The 25117-nt window shown below is 37.0% G+C and overlaps 3 protein-coding genes and 1 long non-coding RNA gene across 7 annotated transcripts; 2 read left to right on the forward strand and 2 right to left on the reverse strand.

The window, feature by feature from the left end:
• The first annotated feature begins 125 nt into the window (after positions 1 to 125).
• LOC116768132 (probable isocitrate dehydrogenase [NAD] subunit alpha, mitochondrial) lies at positions 126 to 9054 on the forward strand. 3 transcript variants are annotated; one of them, XM_032658782.2, is made up of 7 exons: positions 126 to 284; positions 603 to 770; positions 1026 to 1204; positions 3085 to 3300; positions 3778 to 3913; positions 5541 to 5654; positions 8538 to 9054. In XM_032658782.2, exons 1-7 carry the CDS (start codon positions 258 to 260, stop codon positions 8763 to 8765), a joined length of 1068 nt encoding a protein of 355 aa, XP_032514673.1. In that variant the 5' UTR covers positions 126 to 257; the 3' UTR covers positions 8766 to 9054. The 3 variants fall into 3 exon arrangements, with proteins under 3 accessions (XP_032514673.1, XP_032514672.1, XP_032514671.1); XM_032658781.2 differs by lacking the exons at positions 126 to 284; positions 8538 to 9054 and adding exons at positions 357 to 532; positions 6947 to 8341; XM_032658780.2 differs by lacking the exon at positions 126 to 284 and adding an exon at positions 374 to 532.
• LOC116768134 (uncharacterized) lies at positions 5653 to 8657 on the reverse strand. 2 transcript variants are annotated; one of them, XR_009753027.1, is made up of 3 exons: positions 8518 to 8657; positions 6939 to 7226; positions 5653 to 6657 (listed from the first exon to the last, which is right to left on the reverse strand). It is a non-coding gene; the product is annotated as an uncharacterized LOC116768134 (long non-coding RNA). The 2 variants fall into 2 exon arrangements; XR_004353359.2 differs by having other exon boundaries at positions 6931 to 7226.
• A 2439-nt stretch (positions 9055 to 11493) lies between the features above and the next one.
• LOC116768131 (nucleolar protein 6) lies at positions 11494 to 19794 on the forward strand. Its single transcript, XM_061523645.1, has 14 exons — positions 11494 to 11775; positions 11859 to 12930; positions 13271 to 13535; positions 13657 to 13875; positions 14110 to 14214; positions 14543 to 14670; positions 15230 to 15376; positions 15738 to 15893; positions 16098 to 16398; positions 16628 to 16872; positions 17185 to 17390; positions 17608 to 17793; positions 19202 to 19303; positions 19642 to 19794. The coding sequence occupies exons 1-14, from the start codon at positions 11764 to 11766 to the stop codon at positions 19777 to 19779; spliced, it is 3282 nt and encodes a 1093-aa protein (XP_061379629.1). The 5' UTR covers positions 11494 to 11763; the 3' UTR covers positions 19780 to 19794.
• On the reverse strand, positions 19592 to 24230 carry LOC116768129 (myogenesis-regulating glycosidase-like). Its single transcript, XM_032658778.2, has 9 exons — positions 24163 to 24230; positions 23841 to 23957; positions 23436 to 23648; positions 22707 to 23367; positions 22413 to 22605; positions 21533 to 21642; positions 20895 to 21150; positions 20571 to 20727; positions 19592 to 20387 (listed from the first exon to the last, which is right to left on the reverse strand). Exons 1-9 carry the CDS (start codon positions 24179 to 24181, stop codon positions 20185 to 20187), a joined length of 1929 nt encoding a protein of 642 aa, XP_032514669.2. The 5' UTR covers positions 24182 to 24230; the 3' UTR covers positions 19592 to 20184.
• Positions 24231 to 25117: the final 887 nt, after the last annotated feature.

Genomic DNA, 25117 nt, shown 5'->3' on the forward strand with positions numbered 1-25117 from the left:
GAGCCACAGCCATAAACAAAAATTATCAAAAAACCATTTATAATAAACATTTTTTTTTACATTAAATTTATAAACTTCAAATAAGATTAAACATTAAATTTAAAACAACATGCATAAAGTTATACCGATTTTTTCAGTGAAAAATCGACCTTGACAGTTATTTCCGGTCATGCGTCGTTGTCTATCTTGCAGTATTCTCCCCCTCCGCCTCTATACCGCGGAGTATCTCTCGTCGGCGTAAAATTAAATTTTGTGAAATGGCAGCGAGAATAATAAGAAAAATCGTAAGTTAGTAGATAGTGTTGGTGTATTTCATTTTATAAAATTAATTGCACGATTCCTCGTTACTAAATTATTGCTCCTGCTCGTTTAATTTCCTTCGCCATCCAAAAATAGACCAGTTATGTCGAAGAATTACATAAATGCTCTTTTGAAGCCTTTTCGTGAGAATAAAGTTGTATCAAGTATACTAAAATTATTCGAGTCGGGCTCAAATAATCCTTCGGGAGGGGTTGTGGGTGTGAAAAATGAGGTTAACATAATTTTTGGTGTGCATTGAATTTAAATTGTGTAGGTTATAAGTTTTAGTATATTGTGTGTAGATCCCCGCGGGCCGGGCTGGTTCCGCTCAATACAGCACGGGGGTCCGTAAGGTGACACTCATCCCTGGACACGGGATCGGCCCCGAGATCACGGTAGCTGTACAGAAAATATTCGAAGCCGCCAAAGTACCCATTGAATGGGACGAGGTGGACGTGACAGCTGTTAGAGTGAGTAAATTATGAAATATATCATTTTTAAATCTTAAACTATTCTAATCATTATTCTTATTTGTGACATATATTCACTGGTTTGTTATATCGTAAATGTTGCGTGGTTATGTTTCTCTATTTTATAAAGAAACCTTACAGAACTTGAATGTAAATATGTGTTAAAGTACTCATCGTTATAATATTTCATGTTATTTTAAAATTTAAGTATGTTTAACATTTTTATAAATCCAATTTTTTTTATTTATAACTCAGGGTCCGGATGGCAAATTCGGTATTCCCCAACGTGCCATTGATTCTGTCAATGCCAACAAGATAGGCCTCAAAGGTCCCCTGATGACCCCAGTGGGTAAAGGATACAGGTCGTTGAACTTGGCTTTAAGAAAAGAGTTTGATCTGTATGCCAATGTGAGGCCTTGCAAGAGTTTAGACGGGTGAGTTATTTGGCAGCTATCGTAAACAAATGTTTATATTGAAATAGGAACAGTAATATTCCTTGTTCATTGACTCAATCACATCATGAGTTTTGTCATGATAAAATGATTAACGCTTTGGTCGAATTAATTCACACATTATAATATTTTTAATTTTAATTGTTATTCTCCGTCGGCAGCAGTACATGAGCCGGCTTGCCAAGTCAACATTGTATTAGATGTTTCTTTTATATTAATAGTAGAACATTTGTTGAGCAATCAAGTATCATTATATGGATTTGGATTAATATAATAAAGTGCTGTACCAATTTTGATGCGGCTTTAGTGTCAACACTAGCTCTGTGTTAAATCTCATCTCATAAATACTTAGCAATATTAGGTAGCCTACCGAGCGACCTTTTCTATACAGATAATAATATTATCTAAGTACATTTAATCTTTTCTCGCTATCAGCAGATTTATTTATTTTTTAATCTCTGAATGTCAAGTATCAAGGATTTGAGGGTCTACCCGTTCTTGGGCATATCTTATCTTTTGAGTCATTATTAATATGTAGTTGCGTTATAATGTTATGTTATGGATTTTTTTTTTATCTGTGATAATTTTAGCGAATTTTCGCCAATTATTAATTACATTATCCTTATTAAAGTTAGATTCACTATACTCTGTTAGGTCTGTGTATTAACCCGTCGCGAGGCCCAATGTCTCGCGTCTATAACAACAAATAATTCAAACAATAAAACTATCATAGTTAGATGGGACTTGTGAAAAAGATTTAAATCACGTGACAATAGCGTAAATTAATTTTGCATGTAAAACACACGGCACATAATATATTACGTAAGTATGTATATGATACTGTGTGTGTATCTGTGTGCACGGACAGCTGATATCGAGTAAATATTAATCAGATTTGTACTGGCGTGATAAGAAATGAAGCATTCGCGATACATTTTATATGAGATAAGTTTAAGTAATGTCATTGTTTGTATTTTTTATTTAAAGCAACGATCAGATTAAAATTCTTATATAGAAAAAATAAGATTAGCGGCCATCTTTATTATGTTTCTTATATAGGATGTTTAATTCACCGTCTCAAGTTGGGACACGATAGCTCAGTTAGTAAAGCACCTGGTACGCGAGACCACGGAGTCGTTGGTTCAGGTCCGAGTGCTACTATTTTAGAGCCATGAATTTTTCTCACAGCATTTTCTAATTCAATGTTATTATTTATCGTATGGTATTAAGTTCCGTTTATTTATTCTAATCAGTGATTTAATCTCTGTTACGATGATTATTTTTGTCTCGCTGTATTTAAGTGTAGCTATTGCAGTAAACAGATTGCTTCTTGCTACCCTGCCATGTAACGCGCATCATGACTGCTCCTATTGTGTGTTTGATAAAGATAAGAAACTGTACCACTTTCTTATTTATCCTGCAGGGTTCGTACACAGACTCTTGTCCGTCCGTCACAAGAACGTATCTCGTGAATCCTGATAATAATCATAGTTGATATTTTTCATAGTTCCTACATGATGCTGTAACAAAAAATACTTAAAAATAAACATACAGTGTTTTTTGTCTTGCTCGTCTTTAGACCCGCAGTTAGACGCCCCTTCTGCTGTTGATTTATTTATATATTACGTTCAATATTTCCAGAATTTGCTTAATTTAATGAAGACCTATACATGATAAAAATAATTATAGTAAAGAATGAACTTGAAACTTAATGAACACAGAAATGGTCCGTACGGTTACCGGTTATTATACAGTACTAATAGTACTAGTTTGGGTCGTCGTTTACACGTGAATGAAACACGTTGAAACTGAACGTGTGTAAGTAAACGGGTCACAGTATAGTTCATCATCCGTTTCACCAGCATCAAGACCCTGTACGACAACGTGGACGTGGTGACCATCAGGGAGAACACGGAGGGAGAGTACTCCGGCATAGAACACGAGATAGTGGACGGCGTGGTTCAGTCCATCAAGCTCATCACAGAGGAGGCCAGCAAGAGAGTGGCGGAGTTTGCGTTCACCTTCGCCAGGGACAACAAGCGGAAGAAGGTCACCGCCGTGCACAAAGCCAACATCATGTGAGACTCCTTATACATCTGAACGACGCATGCATCAAAGCCCCCTTATATATATAGCCTTTAGTCAAGGTTCCAGATATAAGCTATGAACAAAGATCCTCTCTCGACAAATCTTTCAATTCTTATGTACAGTACATTACACGTACTATACGCTATCATGTCAGTTTTGCTTCTAATCTCATTGTAATAAACATGAAAGGTCAACATTTGCATAAAGTTAAGCGAAAATATCTTAGAATCGAATATTAGTACGTATATAGTATTTGTTCGTACTTTGACCTCCGAGGCGTTTCATTAGCGGGGACGTGTGGTATCACATTACACACCCGCTTAGAATCGTTTAGACACTTGACACACATTGACCTCGGGAACTGTCAAAAGTCTCCCGAGAAATAATATATCCCCGAGAAGATCACGGATTCAAAGGCGAAACATGTTGTATGAGGGTAGTTAGTTAAGTGAGGATGTTGTGTGCAGGCGTATGTCGGACGGCCTGTTCCTGCGCTGCTGCCGCGAGCTGGCCACGCAGTTCCCTGACATCAAGTTCGAGGAGCGCTACCTGGACACCGTCTGCCTCAACATGGTCCAGGACCCGTCCAAATTTGACGTACTCGTAAGTATACACATATATACCTTACTTGCACATATATATATAGCAACACTAACATGGTTCATACAAAAAATACTCAGCAATCCAATAATTATGTTTTTAACATAAGAATTATATTGAAATAAATATTTTAATTAACATAGAAAATGCACAAAGCAAGGGACAGAAATGTTCCGAAAGTTTAAAGCTCATATCCTGTTTAATGATGACTTTTTCATTTTAAATTTTAGTTATAGTAACCTCGCCTATATAGTTAATATTGTTGATGTCAACATTGTCCTGTTACCAGCAATAGTTTCCCCTACTATGGTTGTAACTAACTATAGACGTACGTCATTGTAGGTGATACGGTTTGATAACTATCACCTGTTGTGACGTCATTGAGATAACGTACCAGATTTTTACGCATCGCCCCTCACCGTCTAGAAAGTCTATTGTGATTTCTGTGGAATCATAGGTCTCGTAATTTGTTATAACATTTTAATTTTATATACCCGAAACTCTGTCGGCGTAAAAAAAATATGGAGAAACTTTTAAGCGCGGCGTGCACACCGCCCCCCACCACCTACTCTTGTGTGACAACGCTTAATTTCCTAATCGGGATAAAAACTAGCCTTAGTCACTCCTTTTAATATCAGTTACCGGCCAATAAAATTCCCGTCAAATCGGTCCAGCCATTTCAGAGATTCCGTAACAAACAGACAGACAGAAATTGTAAAATGTTATTTTTTTGTAGGTACCGCATATATATTCACATGCGTGACGTAAAAAACGGTTACTTCAATATAACATACGGACAGGCCTATATATATATATATATATAGATCCGTGTCAGTGGAGTACATACTGAGAAAGTGAGAGCTCATTTAAATCCCCCTCCCCCTCCCCGTAAGCCTCGCATTAAGGGCGACATGACATGTAGTGGTGTTACAACCCTTCTAATATTATGTAACCGTACTGTACTTTTCTTTCGTTGAACGTTCGCTCTCTGGAGTCACTGATTAGAAGCTACAATAATATTATTTTCCTAGACAGTGTGTTTATAGAAATAGGCTATGTGAAAACACAATACTAACAGTGACTGAAGCCGCGGTTATATCACTCGCAATTACCAGTACTTAAGGTATTCCGGGTCAAGGGTTCTCAAACTACAAAGATAACATATGCATTTTACTTATAAATTACAAAACAATAAAATATAAATTTTTTTTTGAGGAACCCCGACGTCTTCGGTACGGAACCAAGTTTTAGTGTTCCCGGTCCGGTCGGTGACAATTAGAAACATGTCCTAAGTTCAAACCCCATTACAGTTCTCAAAACACATCATACCTGTTTATTTGACAATCTCACCCAGACAACAAACCATTCAATATTTATGATTCTTGGCTACTTCAAGATTACTGTTAATTGAAAATATTTTTATATAGCGATATAATATTATATTCTTTCAGTTGTACTTTAATAGATATGTATGGAGTCAAGTTTGGGAATCTCTGGCGTATAAAACATGTGACTAATGACATTTTTTATTTTAATATTATATAATTTCAGTAGCACTCTAATAAGTATTTATGGAGTAAAGTTTGGGAATCTCTGGCTTATGATATGATTAATAGGGTTCGTATTCCAGGTGATGCCGAATCTGTACGGAGACATCATGTCGGACATGTGCTCCGGCCTGGTGGGGGGCCTCGGCCTCACGCCGTCCGGGAACATCGGCAAGAACGGAGCCCTGTTTGAATCGGTGAGCGGCACACAACACACACCGTTATAATAAGCAACTAATTATTTCCGTAGTGTATTAGAGCTCCAAACTATTAGACTATTATTTTATATATTTTTTTTAAGTCCATTGCTTTTTCATTTAGCGTAGATTAAAAATATTTATTTTGATTTTTTTTTATGCTCAGTAATTGATCCAATTACATCTGAATGGTAGGGTACACACAGAATATATACATTTTTAACGTTATTAAAGGAATTTATAAAGAAACGAACTTGTAATGTTTTTAAAAATAGACATACGTGTGGCTTCAAGAGTCTTAATTATTTAAATTTGTATGTTAACTAATACACTATAAAAAAAAAGAAACTTCATACAAAAGTGAATTATATCCGTGAACAATGTTCTATTGTTGAAATGAGACAAAAAAAATGTAAAGGCCAGTGACCGAAATGATTATTATGTGATATGGAGAAGAAACGTAAGTTGTGTATACGCTACTACAGATCGTGAACTAACCTGACGCCCCCGCGCTAACACACAGGTACTCCTTGACCGACTTCAATGACAGTATAAATTACTTAAAAATCGGCAATCGGTTTGTGAGAACGCCTGGCACATAAAGACATACACGCACAGTGATGACACATTATATTACTTCTCTGAAGTCGGTCAATGCGTACTCCCTGATGCTGTTCGTGCTCGGTTCCTTCCTTCTGTTCTCTGAACTATCTGTAACCTGGAGCGGTTTCTAATCACTGCCCATTGACTGTAATTTCTAACTTTCGTTTGTCGTATAACTAAAGTAACAATATATCTCCACGGTAGAGCATCTCATTGACTATTATTTTGCTATTCATAGTTCATCTAGAGGTGTGAGCTTCCTGATTATGTATTCATGTGTTTTAGCTTCACAATATATATATGTATATATAGTAGCATGTACTGTGTTGTGTTCATCTCCACTTCCCTGGTCCACGTTACTGATCCGTCACATGTGGTTTGAACATGGAACTTCTGAATACTGTAAACAAAATGGCTGACTTAAAAAAAAATATTCCCCTTTAATTTGAACAATATCCGAAAATTGTACAACATTTCTTGGTATACTAAATTATTTATTATACATTTTTTTATTTTTCCTGGTCTCTCTGTATTAACTTAATCTATAAAAAAAGATAAGCGTTAAAATTATAATTTAAACTGAAAAATATTTTTCGAATTCCGAGCCATTACTAAAATCAGTTTGTGGTATCATATATTGTTCCAGTTGAAGTCACAAACTGTATATACTAACGTACTAACAATTCCAGGTTCATGGCACAGCCCCGGCCATAGCCGGCCAGGATAAGGCCAATCCCACAGCACTCCTCCTGTCCGGAGTCATGATGCTGAGATACATGAAGCTGGAAGACATCGCCGACAGAATAGAAACAGCCTGCTTCACCGTCCTCAAGGAAGGGAGAGTCCTCACCGAGGACCTCGGGGGAAAGAGCTCATGCACGGAGTACACCAACGAGATCATCAAACATCTGTACTAGATGACAAGTTGGCTTGGGGTGTGTGGCGTACGGTGACGAGGAAACTAATAATCTGTGAATGACAAAGTATGGAATTAATAGCTTAAAACTGAATTGTATAGGAAATCAATTGAACTGTAGACGGGTATCTAAAGCTTCCTCATTAGACGTGCTCATGTATGACGAGCATCCAAACCATCACAGAAAATCCAAGAAACAATATAACACATACATGACAGTCACGTATAGAACCTTCTTTATAGGAAACATTAAAAAAAAACATGTGAATGATGAGTATTATAGAATGATTGGTGCTGACATGTTATAGCACCTCTTTGCTGCGTCGGCCTCTCGATGAATGGACTTGGCCACAGTTTATAAAAACATATGTTGGATTGTATAAAAAAAAATTACAATATCTCTACAAGGAATCTGTTTGAAGTTACGAACATTCAACAAGGTCTAATGTTGTAGCAAGATTAGATAGTATTAATATTTTTAATTTAATTATTATGCTGTGAACACTAGTTGTAGCCTTCAGCTGTGATGAAAAGCCCTTCTCGACGGATCTGTTCTGTTCTTTGCATGTACTTTCCTGGAAACTATGTTCTGTTAGTGAAATAAAGACAATACCCATAACCCTGATGAGCTAATGTAATCGGGTGCTAAGTGTTCTTTTTACAAATGTATTTGTTTAATACTTTAAGTTATTTATTGTGTTACCATTAAGATTAATTAGTGAGATGTGGCTGTTTGTGAGTTTGAACCAAATCATAACTCAGTTATAAATATAACTGACTGACTTAAAAAACTCACCCATGACATTGCCTTGTGGACTGTATTAAGAAATCCTTATACAAGGAAACAACCGAGTTGTTAAACAGATATATTAATTTCATTGTGCGAATTAAAACAGAATCAATAAGCGAGTTGCCATGACCGAAACATATTATAAGACGAGTTGGTAGTTTGTTAGTTCCTTTGTTTGTGATGCGTTTGTGTTTTATTCATTTATTAGACAATTTTATATATAATTTAATGTACATTAAACAAAGTATTACACTTGTATTATTTAATTATGACAAAACAGATCTAATCTGTATGTTACCAGGTACATTCCATTTTATTAACTTATTTGTGTTCGTTTTATTCCAATGTAGAAATAAAGTGGTTGGAAGTAAGGTTGTTTTTGTATGTGTTTTCTTCCCAAATTCTTTCTCTGCCGCCAGATATTTTGGAACAAATTAAAATCGGAAAAATTCTTGACAAATATGTGCAGAGAAGTTATAGTTTAAATAGAGAAACATATTATGTTGAGGATGCGTTTTTAAGTGCTTTAAAAGAAAAGTGAGAATGTATCTTACGTTAGTCTATTTAATTATAGGTCCACGGCACGGCCCCGGACATCGCTGGGAAGGATTTGGCCAATCCTACAGCTTTACTCCTCTCCGCTATCATGATGTTAAGGCATTTACAGCTCAACGAACACGCGGATAGAGTCCAAAACGCCTGCCACGAGGTCCTGCGCGAGGGCAAATCTCTCACCGGTGATCTCGGCGGCACAGGAAAATGCAGTGAATTCACTAACGCCATCATATCAAAATTAAAATAAAATTTGCACAGACTATTAAAACGACGTGACATTTTATATTGGCTGTATAGTATATTATGAGATTTTTATTATTCAGTTTTGTAGTCACCCCTAATAACTTAGTAATGATACCAAAGTTATCATGTATTTACTTATATAGTATTATTATTATCAGTTATATAAAAAAAAACATCTTAAACTGTATTGTATTATATTTATTATCGAAACTCTCTTAGATAATATATGTATTAAGTATTAATTGTCAAACAATTACGTAGACAGATTTAATCTAATTAAAGTTTACAAAACAGATTCTCTTTTATTTGTTCTTTCATTTTGTATGTTAATATATTCACGAGTAATAATTAACCGAACTTTTATCCCCATTGAATGAAAGAAAAAATTTTTCCTTACGGGATATTTAAATAGTTTCGTTACTCCATATGTATGTATATTAATTCTGCAATCATAATAAATTTTTGGTAAATAGTCCTTGAATTTATTCCAAAAATAATAGTATTCATCAATAACGTACCTAAGAAGTCAAGAGATGCCTTTCAGCCAGCGCCCTGGAAATACGCTATGCAAAGCATATCCATGCAGAAGTAGATAATATACAAACAGGAATATTTTACGTTCGGAAATAAACCTACACATAAAAAAGACCCAATGAGGTAACTTTTCGTGTTACGAAAAATTACTTTCTATTTATTTATTGATTTGAGAAAATGTTAGCTATTGGCATTAGGTCATGTTCCGCTAGATAATCAATTTTGTAGTGGGATGAGTTTTCCAATCTACATCAACATTACCATCCCTCTTGCCTTCTCCTCTTACTTAGGGTTACACTGTGTGAATGTGCATTCTACAGAGTTATTCTTCTTCGGTTATTTCTTTAAATTTTATTTCAAAAACAATTTAATCTTTAAAAGCGTCACATTGTCTTAAGATGATTCGATCCTTTCATGAAATGATCATAAAAAGAAATCTATAAATTAAAGAACAATGTATTTACAATTCAAATTGTTTTTTGGAAAGTTCTTTTGATATGCGATTGCATTATGTTGCCAATTTTTATCATATTAATATAGTAAAAGAATACCAAAATGAAAATATGTATGTTTTATTACTAAACGACAAGGCGTAGTTAATTTTCCTTGAGGTAAATATCTTCAGCTGCTTATGGAAATTTCAAGGTGTTTAAGGAGTATTACCACAGGAAACTGTAAAAATATGGAAAGGCATTATAGGAATTAACTACAAGGGAAATAGGAGGGCTTCTATTAGTCAAGCCTTGAATGATGTGTTCGTTCTTGCAGCGAGAATCTTGCTACCCTTTATTGTAATATTTCCGTTTCGTTGATCTTTGTAAGCAGGTGGTAAAGGTCTGGTGGAACAGTACTTATACAAGCTGCAGTCTATTGACTAAAGCTCCTATGTCAAAAGCTTTAAAATAGCTTAAATGAAAATAATATATTTCGGATATACTACGCGAATTTTGTTTATATTTTTATACCCGAAACGTCGGGATAATGTAGTTTTAAAATAATAAAATTCGCGTAGTGTATCCGAAATATATTAATTTCATTTAAATGAATAAAACTCGCGAAAGTCTTAGATCTCATTATTTAAAATAGCTTGTTTTCTTTTAAATGACTTATTGTTTAAATTTTTGAATTACTTATATCTTCGAGACGGAAAGCTCTCAAAATGGAAGAAAATATTTGCCTTACAATTATCAAAACAATATTTTAAAAAAGTATCGATAAACTATTATAATACATCTAATTGATTTTTAATTAAATGTCTTCCCATTAATATTTCATAAATAGATGTGTTTATAAAATTTGTGCTATATCAGAACAACAATTTGACTAGGATTAATAGGCAAGTTGAATGATTTATTCATAATATGAAGGGCCGTTAAGAAATATGGTTACTTTATAGTAGGTGTTTCTCAATGTTTAAGTATTATTCTAATTTAAAAAATATACCATACAGCTAAGAGAAAACAAGACTGTTTAGTTTTAATATATATTTTTTTAAAACTTTGGCTAAGGTCATTTACAGAAATGAGAATTACATATAATGAAATCACAATAATAATATTGCATTTTTACTTTAAAGTATTTACATTAAGGAATATTCATCATCTCGAAACATGAACAAAATATCAACATTTAAAAGGAAAGAATAATTATTTAGAAGTAGCAAAATTTCTTAATGTTGGAATAAAAACAAGAAGAGGTAGAAATAGATTTTTAAGGATTTTTTTTTGTGTTTCTTTAAGACAAACTTTATTAACATTTATTGCAATTGATTACCGGCATGCGTTCGAGCGCCACACATCCTCTCTCGATCTGTCCTTTATCCCCCCCCCCCCGAGCGTAAAACGTTTAATGCAACCTTTTTGGAAGCAATGAATTTTCACTTAAAAAAGAACTTGTAGATTATGAAAGAAAACATAGGATAAAACACTTTATAGGAATAGCAATTGTAAACCTGCCATTAGTTTGATTAGTGAAATCGTGTGTGTAGTGTGTCGACGCTTGTAGTGTCACGACGCAAAGTAAAAAAGTAAAAGATTATGCAGGTCACAAAGTTTTTTTTTTTAAATAAGCTATTTCTTCGTTCTCACTGGATAAGTTTAATATTTTGCTAACGTCAACGTTTTTATTTGTTAGAATAAATCTTACTACTTGTTGCCAAATAAAATTCTGACTTTGACAAATGTCACATGTGACATGCATCACATTCATCCAGCGTGTTGTTTACAAAATTATAACCTCTCCTTAAATATTAAACTATGTTTATAAGATCTCAAAAGAAAATATTGAGATAACTTAAAAACGACTTTGGCTCTTTTGCGCATTCACTATACGATGTTATTTTAATGGTAATACATTAAAATTCGTCGGAAGTGTGAGTTTATAAGCACGGATGAAAAAAATTTAAGTTTGAAGAACTTAACTGAACTGAGTCGAATAGTATAACGTAGGTTTATAATAAGAATTTGCAGATGGTTTTACTCGTAAGTGTCTTCTTTTATATCATAGTAAATTTTAAATATTTTATAACCTAGCAATTATATTAAAGATTTTTGATAATTTTAAGGAAATGAGAAATTCAGTGTCAGAGGACGATACCGAATCTAATATTCTGAATGAAAATGGTAAAAGGCCTAAAGATTCCGACGGTCAGGCTAAAAAGCGGATTAAAACTAAAAGTTTATACAGGCAACCGACAGCAAATGAATTGAATCGGCTTCAGGAAACGGAACAGCTTTTCAACTCCAATCTCTTCCGTCTTCAAGTCGAAGAAGTGCTCGAAGAAGTCAAAGTCAAAGAGAAAACCACGAAACGTTTCACGGAATGGTTTAATAATTTGAAAACTTACTTACTTTCAATTACAAATGACGAAACAGAGTACGACTTGAGTGAAAAATCCTTTGAAGACAAATTAAAAATTCACATACCGCTATGCAGAGAGATACAAAAAACAAAAGTCATTTTCAAATTTCACAAATTCCAAGATGTATATGTTGTAGGATCATATGCTCTGGGGTGCGGTATAAAATCAAAATTAATAGTCGATTTGCAAATATCCGTCCCGGCGGAGACATACGCTAAAAACGACTCCATTAATTACAAGTACCATTTAAAACGCGCCGCTTACCTCGCTTATATTGCATCTTATTTGGGTAAATATGAATGTATTGACGAAATAAACTATTCTTATCTTAATAGTGAGACAAAACCAATCATAACGATGAAGCCAAGTGGTAAGCTCGGCAAAGCTATTACTGTAAATCTGGATTTGGTATGTGAGGCGGAAGCTTATAAACTTCATCGCTTTGCACCCGACCGAAATAATTTACGAGAATCTTGGCTTCTGGGAAACGATAAAAAGGATACCAATGAAACACTCACACCCACCCCGTACTATAACAGCAGTGTACTCAGAGATCTCACCGCCAATGTGAATCAGGAATTCTTAAAACAAATAATACTTAATAGTGAAAATTTAAAACAGGCCATTGTTTTACTTAAGATCTGGGTGAGGCAGAGGAAGCTTAAAGTCTCCGGATATATCATTAGTATGTTGGTAGCATATTTTGTTCAAAACAAGAGGGTTAACAACATCATGAGCAGTTACCAGATAGTGAGGAACATCTGGATTGCTTTAAGTGAGTAATTATAATAAATTTACGGGTAAACATCGTTACAATATGGCAACACTGTTATATTAATTGTAATATATACTATATATTATTATATGTATATATAGCTGACATGATTTAATAGCATTTTAAGATCGAAAATATTATAAAAAATAAAAAATAATAATTGTTGACTATAGTGTGATACATAGCGATGTTGTCTTTATCATTATGAGCATATTTCCATGGCTTCATCAGCACTTACTGGTGGAACGGAAATTAAATCCATCCATCCATTGATAACACAAAATACATCATCAAACATGAAAATAAAGACGCCATATATATGTCTGTGTATATTTTACAGAATCATCTGAATGGGATGTCAAAGGAATAACGCTTTGCAAAGAAAATTCGTCTTTGGATGATTTCCACAACCATTTTCCTGTGGTTTTCCTTGATAGGACGGGACGCTATAACATATTGTGGGAATTATGCAAAGGGACTTACTACGCCCTGAGGCGGGAGAGCTGCCTGGCTATCGAGATACTTGACAATGTTAAGATTAATAGTTTTATTCCATTGTTCATGAAGCCGGTGACACCTCTCATTCAATTTGACCATATAATTGGGTACGCTACATTTAAGTATTTAAACGACCTTTAGTATTAAGAAAAATGTATGGAAAATTGTTATACATCAAATCTATTATTAATGTGACATGTTTAATGTATTTTCGTTTGTAAATTACAGTTTTAGAGACTTAAAAATTGTGAAAGATGCTGTTATATCACGAGCTGCGAACACATTGAAGGTGAACTATGGCCTGGATCATTTAATGATGGTTGCAAACATCCTATATGACTTACTGATGAAAGGTCTCGGGCAGAGAGTGGATTTGGTTCTACAATTAGTTGATCATGAATTCTCCTGGCCCATAAATAATGTTATGGAGAGTGCTAAAAAAAATGGGTGAGTACCAATAGAAAGATATATGTAGACACACACGCATATATATATATATGTGTGTGTGTGTGTCTATATATATACATATACATATATATACATACCTTGTGGGATTTATAAGAAATCTTAATTTGTCTTTTTATTAAAATACTACTTCATTATCCTTTTGAATACTTTTCATAACGTTGTTGCATAGCTTGTTTATAGTTTTTTTTTAATTTATAATATATGTAAATTTAGATATAAGGAGCGGCTTTCCTTTGGGTTAATTCTGAATCCTGAGTTGGTGTCGAGTACCGTTGATAGAGGTCCCTCCGCAGACCTGCCTGAGGCTGAGCAGTTCAGGTAAATATATTACTGTGGAAACATAACTTGCAATATTATTATACGAAAAAACATTATTCCATAGAAATTTGTATTCGTAAAAAACATTTAATGTGGTCAGTGGAATAATCATATTAAGAGGGTGTTGTCTGAAATATTAGGGTTGGAGTGTTTAAAAAAAAAGGAATATTTTTTTTATTAAGAAACTGTTGCTTCGAAGAGGCCGCGGAAAAGAGTTTATGTTTCATTAATTTTATAATCATCAGAGACAAGTCACCCGTTATGACGAAACATATTTTTTTACACTTTATTATTTATATTTAAATGTAGAAATGTTATAATATTTTAGAGATTTTTGGGGCGAGAAGTCCGAGCTACGTCGTTTCCAGGACGGGTCTATAACAGAGGCTTGTGTGTGGGACGGCCAGGGGACTGTTCCCAAGCAGATCGTGGATTACCTGATGAAGGTCAAATATGGTGGGTGACGTCACATTTACAGCTGTCACTGGTACATAAAGTTACCAGAGCAAGAGAGAGAAGAAATCTTGATAACCTATGATACTATGCAAGTCGCTGGTGCTACCATCTGAGGTCATGTCTCAGTCTTCCAAAAAGTTCGTCCTAATTCAAGTCGAAGCTTTATTTCGTAGGTTTTATTCCGATAATGCTCTTCATAGGTTTGCTGCGAGACTTTCACATAAGACTAATACCGCAAGAAAAAAAAGTCTTAGGCGGCAAAAAAAAAAAAAAATTACTGAACTTACGCTTACACACTTACAAAGCCGATCAGTTAAAATGGTTACAGAGGTGTCAGACTAGTTTATACACTTATTTAACACATATTTATTACTTGTGTGTGGTGTTCGCGTATTTAGTATAGCGCGTCTCAATGAGTCCATGTTCCTGAGTAGTGAGTGGCGCTAAAGACGAGCAGGTTTCAGTATGTGAGACTGTATTGTGTGTGGTGTTTGGCAAAGGCTGGTGTTAGTATAAGGTCACCTGGTCACTGACTGTGCTATATTGGCTAATTTTCCAGACGTGTTTCCCGTGTTCCACTGGTCGCGCCTGCTGTCTTCTCTCGTGCCGGCTTCATCTTCGTCGGCCGCCGTTCGTTCATCAGCCGCAGTTCTCCGGAGTCATCTCGCGGACCTGGAACTGCCTTTGGACATCAGCTCTGTGCAAGGTTGCCTTCAATGCTATGAACACTTCCGAACTCTAGTTCAGTTTTGAATGAGACTTAATGTGATCTAATTATCTTTAGTTTCTTTCAAATCGTCAAAAAAATTAAAACCTTAATTTTCCATACAAAGACCCAAGTTAGGGATATTGATTTTGAATTGCATACTTTGTGCGATATATTTAAAACCATCTCTAACATGAACTGCAGTGAGCTATTGCTAATATATTTATTAGGCGCAATGAAACAGTTATATCTGGTCATTCTGTTATGAGAACTACACAGACAATAACCACAAAGTTTAAAAGATATCTGGCATAAATGATGACACGCGACACACATGCTGAGATATATATAACACAACCAGGGGTGTCGGCCGTGTTCAGCAGCACGGAGCCCGCCCCTCCAGAGAGACGCGGCGAGCGTAACCCGCGACGCCGCGGAGATTCGTGTCTCATCAAGGACCAGGGTGACTTCAGACTGCCGCCTTACGTGCCCGCCAACAGGATGGTCATAGAACTAAGTGAGTTGTCTATATTGATATAAGAAGAATGTGTCTGAAACTTCTTTATAATATAATTCTATTAATATCAAAAATATCATCATACTGAATTTCCTGCTGTAGCAAGTCCTCACTCTGTATTGATTGATTTGTGAACAGGAGATAGTGTCTCCTAATAATTTATAATTACCGGGAGAACATGTTGATAGGAGCTTCATATTCCAGGTCACAGCGGCAAGTGGCCGGGGGACATCGAGGCGTTCCGCTGTCTGAAAGCGGCGTTTCATTTGCAGATCGCTGAGAAGTTGAAGAGCCAGTTCAATCTGCCGACACACGCGCGTCCCGAGCACCTGGACGTGCTGCAAGATGGGCTGGTGTTCAGGCTGAGGATAGCACACGCTAAGGAGATCACCTTACTGAGGAGGGAGTTGGTGCGCGGAGTCGTCACGTTCAGAGAAACAGACGAGAGCATACAGCTGTACTGTGATACTGTCATCATGCCGAAACTGAGAGGCGCCTTGCACGGGTGAGTTATAGAGAAATCTCATATACTAGCCAGCCAATGAGACAAGATAAGGAATGTAAACAAACTTCCAAACGTCGTTTTTAAATAGAACCCAAAACAAAATATTTCATTACAACTTGTTATTTAATGTCTTCCAACAACTGCTGTTCATATATCGGGCTTTTAGGTTGCTACTAATGTATCGAGCTTTAGGATCTATTCATACACATTTGAATTATCATAATTTCAGTCTAGACCGCAGATACTCGGCCTTCGCCCCCACGGCGTGTCTGTTCAAGCGCTGGTTGTCGGCGCACCTGCTGCAGGTCCCGGGTGCGGTGGCCGAGCTGATGGTCGCCCGCACGTTCCTGGAGCCCGCGCCGCTCGTTCCCCCACGAGACTACGACACCGGACTATACAGGGTGCTGAACCTCCTCGTAGAACATGACTGGGGCAAAGATCCGCTGGTGGTGGACTTCAACGGAGACATGACCCGTGAGCTCTATATATACTAGTTATTCCTCTCGATTTTGATGGTCTGAAATTTTAAATTGACCTCCAAGAAATTTATGGAGTATGTTAAAGATATGGTAAGCAACCGCCAGCGACGTCTATAGCCCGTTTCACTTGTGTTTATACATGTAACCGTGATCCCCTGGAAACTACACGGATTCGGGATAATTCATAGCCCATGTCTTATTCTGATGTCTGAGCTACAACACTGTAAATTTTCATCAAAATCCCTTCAGCAGTTTTTTTTTGTGGAGAACAACAAACACAAGAATACGAACTGATCACTGTCCTCAGGTGAGGAGTTGTCCGAGCTGGAGACCAAGTACCGTGAGATCTCTCCCCGGCCGCACGTGTTCATCGTCACCCCGTTCGACGGCGAGTGTCCTGGAGCCTGCAGCGGGGGACTTGCACCGGAAGTGACGTCACGAGCCGTCTCACTGGCGCGAGCAGCGCTGGAGCACGTGGAGGAGGCGCTGCAGCTGATGAAAGACGATTTATTGGTATGTAGTGTGCGTATAAGCGTTGACAACACGGAAGTAAGTGAGAACCAAAAGTTATTTAGTCCATAAGTCATAAGTATAAGAAGTATGGATTTAATCTCGCTGATGGGTGGCACTAATACACGCGCTGAAGATATAAATAATTAACTATACAATAGATCGTTCATACTTTGTGATTTTATTTATAAATTAATGAAGTGCTGTTTTAATTTCCCAGGGCCTCTTCATCCCCTCCCTGGTGGGCTATGACGTCATCATCCACCTGGTCCCGTCCCTGGTGCCGCGGTACTCCAGCCGTGTAGGCGCCGGCCGCCCACCGCCAGCTCACGATGACCCCGGCTCCGCAGAACTGATACCGGTGGTGGAGTTCAACCCGGTGGAGTTCTATTTGGAGGAACTGAGAGTGAGTCACATCGTGCTTGATATATTTTAGTATAGGGTGTCCCAAATTTAACGCAAGATTTGAATTTGCCGTCATTTGTGCAGTGAAGTGTTGGCAACCCTGAAAAAAAAGCAATTTGACAGCTAACAGTATAGGGTTATTAAAAGTGGAGCGTTACACGATAGAACAACGTGTCTTCATTATTAAAGAATATTTCAAAAATAGTGAAAGCTTGGCGGCTGCAGTTCGAAAATTTCATACAAAATATGGTCGGAATAGTGTTTTAACTTCGTCAACTGTGAAGAGATTAATTGAAAAATTCATGGAGACTGGATCCGTTGGAGACGCCAAACACACTGGTCGTCCAAAAACAAGCCGTTCAAATGTGAATATCGAAGCAGTGCGTGAGAGTGTTGCTGACAATCCAGGAACCTCAATTCGGCGTCGTGGACAAGAATTGCAAATTTCAAGAACCTCTCTACAGCGTATACTCACCAAAGATCTGTGTCTTCATGCTTACAAAATTCAATTAACACAACAATTGAAGCCTAATGACGATGCGCAGAGAAGAGAGTTCGTTGAATGGATTATTGAACATCAACAAATGGACCCTGATTTTTCGAGCAAAATCATCCTAAGCGATGAAACACATTTTCATCTTGATGGCTTTGTCAATCGCCAAAATTGTCGCATTTGGGGTTCGGAGAACCCACATGTGATTGTCGAAAAACAAATGCATCCACAACGCGTGACTGTATGGTGTGGATTTTGGGCTGGAGGCATAATTGGGCCATATGTTTTTGAAAATGATGCTGGTCAAGCAGTGACTGTTACTGGTGCTCGATATCGCGACATGATTACACAGTTCTTTCTGCCAAAATTGGATGATATTGATGTGTCCAATATGTGGTTTCAACAAGACGGTGCCACATGTCATACAGCCCGTGAAACAATTCAATTACTGCATGAGACATTTCCAGGTCGTGTACTTTCTCGTTTCGGTGATCAAAATTGGCCTCCTAGATCGTGTGATTTAACACCATTAGACTTCTTTTTATGGGGTTATTTGAAATCACAAGTCTATGTCAACAACCCCACAACCACCCGTGCATTAAAGGAAGAGTTTCAACGCTGCATCAACGAAATTCTGCCACATTTATGCAGAATGGTCATGGAAAATTTCGACAAAAGAGTGCGCATGTACATGCAAAGCCGTGGAGGTCATTTGTCTGATGTGTTATTCCATACATAACCCTATCCTATGTACTTTATGAGTCAATAAAAATATAACTATCAAAAGACTAAAAACGGCGTTTTCTATTTAATTCAAATCTTGCGTTAATTTTGGGACACCCTTTATATATCTGAGCTGCTCTCATGATCTAAATATATGTACCTTATATTATTTCTACTTTGACATCTTCCACAGAGCGCCTACGATGAGTTCGCTGTGTTCTTCAATGACCCGTACGGCGGTGACGTCATCGCTGTGCTCTGGAGACCGTCTGTTGAAGACGGACGGCATCTGGAGGTAACGCCAGATATATATAATATATATGTCTCAAATAAGCAGTGTCGTGGTTTTACTTAAACACCTCGAAACTGAAACTTCATTCAACTCGCACAAATGTTGCGCATAGTGTAATGCGACATGCAACAGATAGACAAAAATAAAATGAGGCGGTATTTAAAAATAAAACTATAAATAGCTAGAGAACTATTTTAAGCTTATTAGTCTTTGAATATTATAAAATATAATAATAATGTTTTATTTGTGTTTGTTATGACATTCCAAAGAAGCGGGGAATAAAAAAACAAGTTTCTGGTACATGAAACATTTTAATTCACATAACACATGATATCTGCCAGGTACTGAACGCCAACGCACTGAGACCTGCGGCCGGCGGCACAGAGACCCCTTATAGAGTCAACTTGGACGCTATCGTGGAAGACTTTAAGATACTGGGCAGAGGACTCGTCAAGGAAGTTGTTGTTAATAAGAATTAAACTATCATTATATGACATATTTTTTATTTCTTCCTTACGTCTGCCAACCTTCTCATGCCCTGTATATAATAAATTAGATGTGTTAAATCTTTATTTCGCATATAAAGAGGATTGTATGTGCCTTTGATGAGTATGTTCATTAGTGTTCCGACACCAGCCTGCTTCGTCAAACAAAACGGACAGTTGAAAATTTTAATTCAGACATTAACTCTTAAAACTATATTAATTATATATTAGTATAAATAAACACATATCACTACTTAATGTAACATTTCATCTGTTAGCATTCGTGTTAAATAATATTTCTTAACAGCCATTATTTACGTTACGACTGAATTCTCAGATACAGATTATATTAGACGCGACATGACATGTGTCAAATACAAATATAGTTTGTCTTGTGTATTATATCGCGGGGGCGGACGTTCTCACGAAGTAAGGTAGAGTGTCAAGCGGCGCGGGGTAGTCTCTGATCCATTCTCCGCCCGGGTACACCCGGCTCGGGTCCCCTTGAGCCCACCACGAGCCCGGGGGCAGGTACACGTCGCGGACGCGAGCCTCCCTCGCCAGCACCGGCGCCACGAGGATGTCTTCCCCCAACATGTACTCTGTACAACACAAGAGACATCTTGTCAACGTTGCCATATTTTTATTTTTATTATCTTAAATTCTACGGTTCGAATGCTTGCCAGCGTCCGTGATGATGGGCGGACTAGATGAAGGTGTCCGGTTTTCTTTAACATTATATGTATTGTAAAAGTCCATGTAAGCATATAATCGCATGTTCTCACCGTCCCATATCTCCTGCGCGGTGGGGTCTCGCGGTGCCACCCACCACACGGGCGTGTTGACCGGACTGCCCATCGTCACCGCACGGCGACACGCTGCTATTATCGCCGGAGCATATTTTGCGTGAAGGTCGATGAACTTCTTACTAATGGCGATTGTCTGTCAATAAAGTTATTTAAGTTCATTTTCTCTTGAACATGCTGCATAAACATATGTATTTCGATATTTAGAACCGGTCAGCAAGATCCTTTACCTTCATAAAATTATTCATTTCTCTTCTCATAAATGTTTAACACACAAAGTATTTTAAGTTATTAAATTATAACCTCGTTGTCAAAGTCCCACGGTACGTAAGAAAGCTGCATGCTGGGCATGAATGTGTTGGCCTGCAGCCAGCGTATGAACAGTTCCTTGGTGGGAGGGGCGTTATATCCGTTTCCTCCTATCATGTCGGGTAAAACCAGCGGGTAGCCGTTCAAGTTCATCTGAAGCAGAGTCGTGACCACCGTAGGGAGACCGTTCTCGAAGGTCCAGTATGAGTCCTTGTCGATCATTCTAACGAACACGGGAAGGTCCTGGGTTCTGTGAATGTTTTATTTCATGTAATATGTAAATTCGTTCGCTAAGATTCCGTACTTTATTAAATTAAAGTCGTGGTGGCCTGGAGGTTAAAAGCCCGCCTCTCATACGTGAGGGCGCGGGTTCGAAACCTGGCTACTTTCTAAGAGTATTTAGACACCACTGACAGACAGCGATGGAAAACATCGTGAGGAAACCTGGTCTTATAATTTCAAATTATATGATTAAAATCGCCAACCCGTCTTGAGCAAGCGAGGTGATTAATGCTCTAACCTTTTCCATGCGAGAAGGGGCCTTTGCTCAGCAGTGGGGTCCGATAGGTTGATGATGATGATGATGATGAAGATGTTCTTTATGAAATATCTTTAACTTTAATATTCTATACCTGTAACCCGACCGTACTTCAACTAGATCTCCGAACTCAGCTACTGTTCTGACATAAGCTTCTGTGATGCTGACGGGTTGCTCTAGAACATTGCCGTTTAGGACTGGAATCTGAAATATGGCATGTCCATTAAGAAGCGGATTTTAATTTACAGTTTTTTTTTAATTACGTGATTTTTAATCGTTTGATCTAAGCGGTTTGTCTTTCGGTAGCCAGAGCGCCAAAAAAATTTACCACAAACGACCAATCAATAGCTTTTGTTAGAGGAGGCACTAGGGCTATAAAATAAAACGGCAAGATTTCCTTTATCCTTAAAGCGACGCCCGGATTGTACTATAATGATGGACACGTATGAAAACGATATAGAGTCCAGGAGGATATTTGTGAGTAGGCCTCCAGACCAGACATATTTCTGTATTCATAAATTTTAAAGGACGTTCTGTTAAGAGAGCTTACGGTTCCTCGGGTGACCAACATCTCCAAAAGTCATACCATCAAGGTCAATAAGTATTATTAACTCACAAAGAATTGGTTTGCCGAAAATTTATGCACGCTAGAAGTATAACAGAAGTATAACAGTTAAAACTCTCAATAGCATACTAAAAGACCTACGCCTCTGCAGAACTAACATTAATTCATTCTTAGATCGGCCTTTGAAGGCATCTCTAGTAGGTTCGTTTCAAAATTGGTTAGATAGATTTGGATGGTGGAGGTGAGCGTTTAACGCGCGAAAGACAGGAGCCCCTTAAACCTACACCTGGGTCGCAAGTCCCAGTCACTGTAAAAAGCTCCTCTCCCTGCAACGCGATGGATCCGGCACCCGCACGGTGAATCCTTGGAATGCTGTGAACTTTCGTCTCACCTATTTCTATTAACAAACCTGAGGGGACCAGCTCGATTCCCCAGCATCAAATTTAAAGCTGTCAATGCCATAAGCCTGCTGAAGTATCTTCAATCTGTCGACATACCACTTGCGAGCCTCTTCGTTAGAGAAGTCAATGTAAGCAGTGGTTGTACCATTATCGTTCCACCAGCTAGTTTCTACTGAACCAGACTCGGACACCACTAAATACCTGTAACAATTCTCCATCATTTAGTTTTCTATCTTTTTCCCTCTTCCTGTAATATATAAATATATAAAGTCCTTAGAAAGTTTCATGAGTTACAAGCTTACCCCTTTTCTTTAGCTTCGGTGTACCAGGGCTCACAGTCTTTGTTAATAAATGGATGCGTCCACAGTGTTACCCGGAAACCTTTGTCTTTGAGAGCGTCGACGGTGCTCTTCATGTCGGGGAAACGCCGCGCGTCCACCGTTTGAGATCCGTAACATTTTTCCCACAAATCATCAATTTCAATATGACTGTTAGGAAATCCATGTTCAGTTATTTCATCAGCGAATTTCAGAACGACATCGTGGCTGATGTTCCGCTTGTGTCTCGCCCATGTCGACCAGATCGGGTGCGTTAACATTCTTTCGTCGGGATGACCTTTTGGTTTCTTCAGAATTACATCCACGGCGTACTCATGGGCCTGTCTTACATCGTCGAATATACCGATCACGTAATCCAAATCATTGCGATTCCTCCGTTTTGTGTAAGGAGGCTTAATTTCCGCTATGAAACATGCTGCATTTCTTACAATCGTATTTTGATCAACGAATAATGGTACATTTCTGTCAAAGAAGAAGAATGTTCCGCTAGAGCTGAGCCAATATGGCTCTGCGACACCGCAATTGTCTGCTTCCTTCGTTATATAAGAATAGTCTGGAAGAACGAGCTTCTCAATCGGCCAAAATTGACGCTTTTGCTGAGGTCCACCGTACCAATGATTTGAATCTAAAAATTCATATTATCTTAGATCACAAGGCTTCTTAAGATTTAAAAGTTATATATCTTTCGAATACCTAAATTAATGCAGTCTCCTAAGCGTATATCACTAGGCGCTTCCCAGTCAACAAATACTACAACCCCTTTTCTGGGTCGCATAACGTTCGTGGCTGTTATTTTGACTGAGGTGTTATTAGTGAATTTTATAGCAACATTATTTAAGCGCGGATCAACTTCGATTTCAGGGCCCGTAAAATAGCCTATTACTGAGAGCACGGATGCCACACCTCCTGTATAAAGTAAAGTTTAATTTCAGGAAAAATTCATTCTCTAATATTAACTTAATATTTATGTTACTTTCTTTACTAAAATTATGATTATATATATACATATATATCATTGTAACCATTGAAATCATTTCATTTATTTGTTTTTCAAAACTGTACCAATTATGATAAATAAGTATAGGTTTAGTTTCTTACTTCTCTCTGATATAATACTAATGCCTCCGTTAATATTCGTCTCCAAACTTAATCGTAAGCCCGGCTGATTCATCAGAGTGATTTTGATTGATGAGGCGAAGGAAATCGCAACGGAAACTATAACGAAATAAGATAAAATCTGTAACATCATCTATATTAGCAATATCATCAAAAGCATTCAATGTCTATCAATAAAATAATACGTTACTAAGAGGACAAGTAGATTCGTAATGTACTTGCTTTTAAACTTTAGAACACATACCTACATTCAAAATTGAATAATGCTGGTTATGGAAATATAAAGATTATTCTATTTACTTACTGAACAACCATCGCAACATGGTTTGCCTTGAATACTGCTGCGGTGTTTGTCTACAGAGCTTGGCTTTATGTAAGTTTTGTTTACTTGTGTGTGACGCATATAATTATTAAGGTTTGTACACATTGACTGATTGTCGTCTAAATCTCAAATAGCTCTTATGTTTGAAGCTTATCAAATTATTACGATTTTTACAGGTGATTTAAATTTTATTGTTGTCTTAAGCTGAATTTTGTACTACTGTTATAAGGCAAAAAAAATTCATTGTTAACAACACTTTTTAATTTTTTTCCTGCTTTGTTCGTTAAAATAACTCAATAAATGGACCGCATGCTAAGGAAGACGAACACTTCTTCGTTATATCTTTGTCCAAACATAAATTCTTTGCAAAATACAAGTTGCAGTCACGACAACATAAAACTCCAAGTTGCTGTATGACTACCTCTCATTGATTGAAGATTACAGCGGTCTCCTGTAGCTTTCGTAAACAAACACTCAAGATAACGAGATGTGCGCAAACACTTAGATTGCTAAACGATTTATAATAATTAATTAATATAATGTCAATTATTATCAACGTTGTTAAAGTGAAAATTTAAAAAAGAGAAACATAAACAAATAATAAATAGCTTTAGTATTTCTCCGCCGTATGTATCAATGTTTTTTATTTTTTATAGAATTGTTTTAATTTTAATTTATTACATTCACAATCTCGAGCGTAATTACACTACAAGCGATTGTCTTATAATTTGTGTGACATGATAAAATGTCGTAAAATCTTCATTTTTTTTTATAATTTTCTCTCCAGCTGTCAGATTTAATTATAACTTAATTACCTATGAGATGTAACATCATAATCCCTTTACCTCTTTCGTAATTAATGAATAAAACGATCACGTCGAAGCCTCAAAATAATAATCGATTAATCAAAATGATAAATCGATTAACCAGGTTTTGA

The sequence above is a fragment of the Danaus plexippus genome, chromosome 19, assembly GCF_018135715.1.
Source record: "Danaus plexippus chromosome 19, MEX_DaPlex, whole genome shotgun sequence".
Taxonomy (NCBI): Eukaryota; Metazoa; Arthropoda; class Insecta; order Lepidoptera; family Nymphalidae; genus Danaus; species Danaus plexippus.